The sequence below is a fragment of the Clytia hemisphaerica genome, unplaced genomic scaffold (assembly GCF_902728285.1).
Source record: "Clytia hemisphaerica strain Z4C2 unplaced genomic scaffold, Clytia hemisphaerica genome assembly, whole genome shotgun sequence".
Lineage (NCBI taxonomy): Eukaryota > Metazoa > Cnidaria > Hydrozoa > Leptothecata > Clytiidae > Clytia > Clytia hemisphaerica.
Genome location: NW_027103699.1, coordinates 1,178,105 through 1,187,935, shown reverse-complemented (window position 1 = coordinate 1,187,935; position 9,831 = coordinate 1,178,105). Strand labels below are relative to the sequence as shown.

Below are 9,831 nucleotides of genomic sequence, written 5' to 3'. Positions count from 1 at the left end.
AAAAATGATAAACTAGAGAAGATTTTTTAACATAAAAAGAATAGCAGCTGATACCCTTTACACACATACATTAAAATTTTAGAATCCTTCTTCATATTTTTAACAATGACTGAAATGATTTTGTGTCGGGTCCAACTTTTTCAGTCAAATATTCACCTGTTACCAACGCATATATTTGCAGCCCTGTTGAAGGTTTGAAATTTTTGGAAACATTATTTTCTTTTTTGAAATGGCATTAAAATAACCTGAAATAACCAGGGCAAGTTACCAACATTTTTTAGGGAGATTTTAATTGTTGATTTTGACCTGGAACCCATTGCACACTATGGTTATCAGGTTTATACAGCTCAAATGCCTGACAAAATCAGTCAGGGCTTCCCATGGTTTCAGCCCACTTTTCAGGTGCCCCCATTGAGCATGGTGCCCCCAGCAATTTAGGTCCCCTTGAAAAATTGCTTTGAGTTAGGTACCCCTATTCAGCAGATAATTTCTTTGAATTGACACTTTTTGTTCTTTTGTCATTCCTAAAATCATGCTCACGCATGAACGCCTGCTAATAAGCTTTGTTGTTATGCTATAAAGATGGCGGCTGTAAATCAAAACAACCATTAGAAAAATATGCAAAAAGATGGCGTGATGGGAAACGAAAGAAAAATTGGATGGGAAACTAGGTGCTGGGGTAAAAAAATTCAATAATTTGAAATATTTTGAAATATTAGATTTGGAAAATATAACCAGCCCCCAGAGCCTCCATCAAGACAGCTAGGTACCCTTAATGAATAGGTAACCCCAAAGAATTGCAAGGCATTAGCCCCCCTCTACTAACCTGGCCTAGGTGACCTTCAGATTTCTGAGGGGGGGGGCTGATACCATGCTTCCTTTTATCTTTTTTAATATTACACATTGGTATATGATTTTAATTTTCGTACTTTTGTTTTGTTTTTGATTTCAAGTTAATATCTTAGAAACAATTGAACACCTTGCAGCTAAGACTGAAACTCCTAATCAGAATTAAAAACAAGGCTTGAAGATAGACCCACAGCATGGTTCAAACATGTTCGGCAAGTACAGGCCATAATTAGCACATAAAAAACGAAAAAAATTTTTCTCATTCCTGTAAGTGAGGATGGACGAACTAAAATCAGTCTTTTACCCCCTGGAAAAATAAACTTTCCTTAGACTCCCCTGGAAATTCTTCTTTGGGCATCCCCTGTCTGGATATAAAATAGAATGGCTCAATTGGATAGAGTTTACTGGGGAAGAGCGAGGTCAAAATTATGCGTATGAGAGAATCAATGCAATGGTTTCAAACATTTGACTTATACTAAACTCTAATCCAGGTTCTTCACACTTTACATTAACCAGTCTCATTTTTCAGATATTCAAAATAGATACAATAAATGGAACTATAAAATTTGTGTGAATTGAAAAATGAGCAGTACTGTTGACAAATTGAGACAAGAAGACAACTCAAAAGACAACCATTTCAAGAACAATAAAATGCCCGTCCCCACAGAAGAATCGGTTCCTGTAGTCAAGGAACAAGGTAATATTGCAATCCTTCGTTAGCGTGGTAGCTTGATGGAGAAGAGGGAGGCTACTTGAGGAAATTAGAATTTCCACTCAGGAAAAGTGTAGTAAAGAGCATGCAAGAAGAAGCAAGCGCAAAATTTTTTCTTTTTGGATAATTTTCCACTTACTTTTTGCTAGAAACTGTTTTTTTTTAGTGGGGAAAGGGCCCCAAAATTAATCAACTAAGGAACCTTTTTTGAGCCTCTGTTTCTTTCTGCGACCCTCAAATAGTATTTTGCTTCTCTTGACCCAATCCTAATGTAATAGGCGTTTAGAGCTCATAGATGTATATGGAATGCTTGAAACGTGGTCTTGTTACTATCATTTTAGTTGTTACAGAAAAGAAACCAGCAATAGATGAGAATGTGATCATCAAAACGATCCCCAACAAGCCTCATTTCCTCCACGAAAAGAGGAAAACAGGTAATCAATATCTATTTGTTTGGTTCTAAATCATACTTTATATTACCAATGCTCTTTGTTATCACCTTTTGGTGATTTTTTATTTTTATTGTTTTCTAAATGCAATGGTTAGACTGCTTGGACAGACACAGGTTTGTAAACCATTACTGTGTGTAGTCCAAAAGTCACCTGTTGTATTACTTAACTATTTGTATTCTCTATTTAATCTTTGCCCAGGGAGAGGAGTTTTTTTTTTGGGGGGGGGGGGTGATTTTTGCATACTCTCCTATCCTTTTTGTGAGGATTATGAAAAAATGGTTTTTGCTGGATATTCGATGTAATTGAGAGCTGGTTGGGAAAGCTGATCAAATTTGATATATTTTGAAAATTTTTTGAAAAAGTTGATGATATTTGTATTTGTGTTTCGTGCATGATATAATGCATAAAGCTGCTTTTTCTGGTCAGCCTTCTTTAGTTGGTTGGTCAAAAAGAAGCTTTTTATGTGAAAATGGGCAGGGGGAGAAGACCAACAAGTTTTTGTCAAATGAGAAAAAGGTTGCGTTACAAATTTATAGTTTTTGAAAACTACATTAAACCTGGCTAATGATATATCTCAAACTGAATCTTGGATTCTTCTGGATAGTTTAGTATGAAGCCAACCAACTGATTTGTTATTATTAGTCTTAAATAAGGTTATTATCTTTTATTTTTGGTAGATAAAAGCACACAAATTATCTAGATAGACTTTCTCTGCAAGCCTAGATTAAGATGTTACAGGGTGTTTTCAGACATAGGAAGGCCACCAATGGCTGGCCCACAGAAACAACTTCACTTGATTGCATGGCAGACTCTCCTTAGTATCTTCTGACTTATGAGACTTGCTAAAACACTTCTTTGTATTGTTTTTCTCTGAAAAGGGAAAGTAACCATAAAGAAGGGAACGAGATCTAAACAAGATGTAGAGATGCAAGCAGCAAAGACAGCTGAAGAAAAGATAGAAAAAGTTGCACTAGACGATGAAAAAGCACGTGAAAAGGAATCAGTCAAATCCACCAGTCACAAAGAGGAAGTAGTTATTGTTGAAAAAGAAACTAACAAGAAGGATGCTGCTACTAATCAAGGAGAAGACCGTATTCAAACAGGTAACTTATCGATTAAATTCGACAAGAAACTAACAGCACATTGGACAGACAGACAGACAGACAGACAGAGACACCTAACTGACTGACTGACTGACTGACTGACTGACTGACTGACTGACTGACTGACTGACTGACTGACTGACTGACTGACTGACTGACTGACTGACTGACTGACTGACTGACTGACTGACTGACTGACTGACTGACTGACTGACTGACTGACTGACTGACTTTTTATTTTGCAATGTTTTTCTCGATCTTAGAATCTAAACAGGCGTTTTTGTGGTTTTTATGGTCTCTTCATGAATATATAATGCTTCAATTGCATTTTGTGTTTAGTTTTTAGAATTCGTCTTCAAGTTTAATTGGAAATGCCAAAATAAATTTTTTGTGTTATCGAGGACAGCCTTTTGAGTGCTTCTTTAGGGATTAATTTTAAAGGGTCTTAGTTTTTTTTAGTTTAGTCTGTCTTTTTCTTCATACGTTGGTTAGTAAAACAATTTGAGTACCTGATAGAATACAGGACATAAAGACTTTTGGAGAGATCAGCAACATTGAGACATTGAAGGTGTGGTTTTACTGTGAGTATTCTTTAGGGGGTCACATATTTTCGTGAGGATATTAGGTTATACAAAGAATACTCAAAGTTACATTACATCTACACCCACGGTACTCAAAAATGAAATTACGCAATGTTTTGTAATATCTCCTTGAGCTTGCATAATCGCCAGGTTATAGTAGTCAAATATAGGAATTTAGTGGTCTTTTTACTTACTGTTAAAATGTACTTTTATACATTATAATATGATAATCTTTTAGTTTTGTCACTTTTTTTAAAATGCTAGTTGTGATTAAAAACGACAGATTCCAAGAATATTTTCTCATGGAATTTAATCTTTTCTGAGGGCGATCAGCTGGTGCAAATCTGCTTGAGGGTTTTCTCTCTTAAAGCCACATCATTTTTGTATGAGTATTAAAATATTTTAGAAGGATGTCTTGTCTTAAGTTTCTTTCGTTTAGTCATCTTATCTTTTAAAAGGTATTTTAGGTTGGAGGAGTACCAGAAAATGTCACGAGTACACATTTACTCCCTCTAATATTGGTATTGGGTATAGATTACTTTCTTCCTTTCAGAAATTTCTGTTTTAGTTGAAATAATGGTTTACTTCTATGCTTCTATTGATTAAGGATTTCTTCCTAGTTAACCCTTTTAATTGAACTGCAGAAACCCCTTTGTGACTTTTTTTAAAACAATATTATGGCGTATAGCCTGTTGTGTCAGCCACCTAAAATATTCCTTGGGCAGAAATATTTGCAAGATATATTTTCACTATTCACACAAATTGAATAAATCAAGTGAAGTCTTTCACTGCTTGAGGCCTTTCTTCGTTTTAGGCATTGTTTGTTTTGTTAGACTTTGATCTGCGTTAATCCCCTCTCCACCTGTCTAGATATGTACTCCACGCCCTTTCGTAATCTTTTCCTTCGTCATGATATCCTGGGGAGAATTTTCTTCACTTTAAAATTCTTCTTTTACCTAATTTTTCAGTGTTTAGTATCGATCTATTTTCCCTTGAAGAAAAGCTCTATGTTCTTCATTTTCAAGTCGCTATATATTTCTTAGCTGGACTACATGTTACACTTTCTTTAACTTTTTAAGGACTAAAAAGTTACATTTGTCTTGCTCAGTTCTTTATAACACATCAGGGATGCAACTCCACATCTAACGGTGAAACCAAAAGAAACCCAGCAGATAAAAGTTGGTAAATGAAGCAAGATTGTATAATGAATGTCTCGTCTTCACAGTGCTTTACTAGCCAAGCCAATCTAAAGACTTTTGTGAAGTTAAGAAACAAGGTGTAGGAAATCTTCATGTTTCTCTGTTGAAAAATTTTAACAAAGTCACTTTTCCATGTTGGACAGCTCTTCAATAGCTTAAAAAAATGAAGTATATAAAAACCATCGCCACCTTTCGTTACAAAAGGAACCTAATGGAGTAATCAAACCCTACTACTAAAAGCTTTTTTTTAAAGTGAGCTCTAAGTTTCCTTATTTTCCATTTGATCTTGTGGACTCGCCAGTTATTTTCAAGAAATTCGCCGAAAGTTTAAATTGCTAGAAAGATTTGTTAACCCCCCTCCCTCTCTGGAATAGTAATTTATTGTGCATATTCGATTCAAAGTTGAAGGACTCACTCATCACTTCGCATTATGTTCCCTGTCGCTATTCATTATTTTTGTTTTCCTAGGCTCCCTAGCTACTGCAATCCACGCCTGTATAATGTTTGAACTATCATCAAGCATATAACTTGGAATTTGCAGTACAGTGTTAATTTTCGTTCATCCAAACCAATCTATTTGCTGTTTTCATAAGGATTTCTCTCAGTAAGACGCCGAAATTTCAATCTCCATATTACTGTAATATCACTCTACATAGTTTCTCTTTGTGGTGAATTTTCTGTGAGAAATCGCCGGTAGCCGATCCCTTCATTTGCTATCTGATTTCCCGCTTTCCGTAATGATAGGAAGCCGGTCAAACCAAAGTACAGAGCTTTAAACGAAATCTACAGTTGAAACTGGTTGAAATCACCAAGTACCAAAGTGTAGGCAAATTTTGAATTTCGAAAGATGATTGTCTGACCCAGCCCTTGGCTGCTTCTTAAGTTGAATCACTCTGAGAACGTTGAAGCTCTTTCCTTTCCCCTAAGTCCTACATCATTCTTCGCAATTGGGAGTAAAAATCCAGATTTCAAAAAAGTTTACTCGTACTGCTCTGGCGATTGTCTGGAATATTTCTAAGATTTCACGATTTGTGATCATCAAGTTTGCTTAGAAAGATTTAATGTGCAGGTGTCAAGTTGAATGGGAATTAGCAGACATCTCTACACCTTATCCTATGGAAACGCCTTCTTTCTTGCTCTTATTCTACTTCTAATACATGTCATGTAAGATGAGGATTTTGTTTTTGTTTCTGCCATTAGCCATCAACTTTATTTCTTTTGGCTTGTTTCAATAGAGTTAAATACCAGAATCTCATAGAATGCAGACAAGAAAAGTGCTTTCTGACTTTTTCTCTGTATGTAAAGCACTTAACAACATGTGCGTATCTGAAATTTGAAGGGTTTTCCAATGAATCTAGTGTCCAGTAATCAATTGATAGTCTCAAAGATCCAATTTCTATACAACAGCGATCGTGTCGCTTCACATATTTTCATCGTCTTGTTTTTTAGTGCTTAGATTTCTTTCTTTGCATTGAAACTTATCTTGCTGGGCTGAGCCCTGTGTTTCTCTTTGAAAAGGTCAAAACTTGTGCCGTCCTAAAAAGCTTGTTGATTTTTTTGTTGAATAACACAGCTTGTTGAAAAAGGTGTGTAAATTCACTGCCAACTCATGCAGTCATTCAAAATGAATAGGCTGGGTATAGATTAGCCCCCTTTACAATAATCTTTCAACGATACTTATCTTAATTTTACTTTAAAGTAGTCCCAAATAACCTATAACTTGATTGTAAAACCGAAACATCACAATTTTTTGCGAAGTCTTTTCTTAACCCTGTAATACCCCATCTAAACTACCACATTCAACCTCTTTCGAACTTCTGTCCATCTTCGAATACCAATAATTTTACCGGTTTTGATGAAACCATCTAACAATGGGACCGAAGGGGACAAGCGACTCTTAAAAGGATTCTCTTTGCTGTGTATTCGAATATACTTTTAAAAGTGCATAAGTTTTAGGGTCAGCTGTTTCATTCAATTTTTACTTTTTTTCCCCTATTTTGTCAATGTCGGGACTTTAGTAAAGCCTTATGCCTTACGGAAGCGACTTTGACTAATGGTATCCTTTTGCTGCCTCCATCTTTATTTACGAAAGGATTACACACTGAATTTGTTTACCCATCAACTATTTGTGATAAGCGCTTCTGTCTTTCTCTCCTTCTTATCAAGAAGTTGATACTATATCGTCACTAAATCATTTTTTAAGTTATATATAAACAGGTTTTCGTGTTTTGTTTGTTTGTTTGTTTGTTCTTTGATGGGAAAAGATTTTTTAAATAAGATCCTCGAAAAATCCTTTCATGGGGGTTGGAGGATATTTTTTTCAATAATGATCTACTCATAGACTTTCAACAACCCCCCCCCCCCTCCCCTCACTAGAAACGTGCTCTACCATTCGAATAGAATTGGATGGATCGTTATTGAGAAATTAGACACTAAAATTCACCATGTGGACATGGCTATTTTACAAATTCAACAGGGTCTATATTCTGCAGGCTAGTGGTGGGTATAGGACCCTTCTGCTCTGATGTTTAAAGTTGTATGAAATTGGTAGATAAAGACTTTTAATTTTCAAGCCAAGTAAATGGCTGCTTCAAAAGCTTACTCTATTTCAAAATTTTCAAAATTTCTTTACCAACGAACTTTCTTCTATCGTTCGTTTTATGGTCATTCAACTAATGTCCACAGACGTCTTGTTGTTATTTTCATTTCCATAAACATGATCTTAATTTTGTCTAATTTGGATAATAATTTCCCTTTTACTAATTGCTATGTTAATCGAATGCCATTTTTTGGGGATATGAGAAAAAGATGTTGCTGAATTCCTGTCAAAAATGTTTCATCTTATTAAGTGAGAGAATGATATTCTACTCAACGTCATATATCAGAAATAACTGTTCACTCCACTATCCCCAAATCGGTAGAATGCATAGATCCCCTTATTCGTACCCACAATCATCGCATATTTAGCCACAAAAAACATAATAATTGCTGCATTCCTTCATTCATTCAAACGATGCTCTCTAACTAAAGCTATCAGTATCTCGGATTGTTTCAAGAGAGTCTTACCAAGTACCAAGTTTTATGGTCCCTTTTTCAAAGCCTCGCATGTGTATCTATATTGTAGAAATTTTGTAACGTAAATAAACTTTAAGATATGATACTAATAGCAATATGCCATAAAACCTGTGACGTCAATTAGCGTAAAAGGCCGTTTACGGTACCAAGTTATTAAATTTAGAACCACAATTTTTAATGAAGCTGAGAAATGAGCTTTCGAGTAATTATTGATTACCCACCTTCGTCACCTTTGTTTATATAGATCTAAAAATTTTTTAAATATAATAAGCTTTGGTCAATTTATTCCCTCTTAAAAATTGGTTACTTTCAATAAGATCAGTATTAATGAGATTTGTCTACTTTGTAGCTGCTGCAAATTCATGAAATTCAAAGCCATTGTAATGGCGAATAATACGAAATTTCAGTTCCAATTTTAATTAGTAACTTTCTACTCAACTAGCCCGCACATGTTTTCGTTTTATGAGAAAAAGAAAGCCATTTTTGTTCATGCATCGACAAGCATTGTTGATTCTTATTGAATTTTCTTGGTATTTTGAAATTGGATGCTTTTCAACCTAACAGTCATGCTTTACATTAATCTTTGTTGTTTTTATAAATGTCGCATCAATGTTTATTTTTCTGGTATGGAAAGAAAATATTTGCTACCTCATAAGAAAGTAATATTGTTTTCAATGCCAATCTTTTTGTGGTCTTTCGGATTTCAAGTGTGTTTATTGTTTACAGTTTTAAGATGACTGAATTATTATATTTTGATGTCTCGATTGCCTTTTGCGTCTTTCTTGCAACAGACTTGATGGAAAGGTTTCTTGGCGCACTTCCTGTTTCTTTTCGAAAATCAACTTCAGTCAGTCAGTCTTTGAGACGTTACATTTGAAACTCGTTCGAGTGACTGGAATGCCAATTTTTCACCATTGTCAATATTGCTAGAGTTGTCAATTGTTTTATAGCATTCACTCAATATTTTAGTTTTGTTCAATTAATTTTTTGTTAAACCTTATCGGGTGAAAAGTGATTAAAATTTCAGTAAATGGTCTAATGTCAAATTGTCTGAAACACTATGTTACATTTCATCGTTATCTACAACAATCGTTATGGGACTCCAAGATAGTTCCAAGAATTGTACAAATTTCATTTTAGTACATTACTAATCATACTGTGTTAGATCATGCAGAGTATTCAAAAGTGGAAATTGCAGATGAAAATAGGAGGAACAGATTTAAGGAATGTTGGAATATTAATTTCTCTAAATTAGTTCGGATCGATAGAAGCAACTAGGAGAAAAAAAGGTTTAATGTTTTCTTGATTGCTACGCTTCTCATTGTTTTTATACGTCATTTAAGCCGTTGGATGACTAAGTTTTTATGAGCTCTCAGTAGGTCCAGGCGCCTGAGGGATAGCTTTGTTATGTGTGCGGAAAGGCATCCGTTTTATGTAATTTCGTTTAAAAAGACATTTTCGCTGCAGCATTCAATCATTGATCTGTCTGTTTAGGTTTGATTAAGCTTAATCTGGAAAATTTTAATTACTTTTTACTTTTCATAAAAGAAATTTCTCTTTGTAACGAAGAACAAGCCGTACAGTATTGCTCTATGCGTTTAGTGGTGTATATTTTTCACTGTCTAGTCCGGTCAAATTTTTCAAACTTCAAAACCGCTTCTGTGTAATTTTGGCAAAATTCTTACTCTTCGCTTGGTTTCCCTTGCAATAGCACGTTAAAGAAAACTTGTGCTCCAAAGAAATACTCACGTACCGATTATGACAACGAAAGACACTTTGGCGATAAAATTGACAGATCGTTGGAAGTTTTAACTTTCAAACACCCTCTCATAGGTTGACAATTTTGTAAATTTCCAAAAG

At 34.9% G+C, this 9,831-nt stretch overlaps 1 protein-coding gene across 2 annotated transcripts in view; it reads left to right on the top strand.

Annotated features, from left to right (window-relative positions):
* Window positions 1-1,363: 1,363 nt before the first annotated feature.
* LOC136803970 (histone-lysine N-methyltransferase set-1-like) overlaps window positions 1,364-9,831 on the top strand; it is a 28,078-nt gene continuing 19,610 nt past the window's right edge. The window contains exons 1-3 of one of the 2 annotated variants that reach the window (XM_067060699.1): window positions 1,366-1,546; window positions 1,903-1,995; window positions 2,892-3,116. In XM_067060699.1, coding sequence (XP_066916800.1) covers window positions 1,432-1,546; window positions 1,903-1,995; window positions 2,892-3,116 — 433 coding nt within the window. In that variant the 5' untranslated portion in view covers window positions 1,366-1,431. Of the gene's footprint in view, window positions 1,547-1,902; window positions 1,996-2,891; window positions 3,117-9,831 lie in introns of both variants that reach the window. The other variant, XM_067060700.1, reaches the window with a different exon arrangement.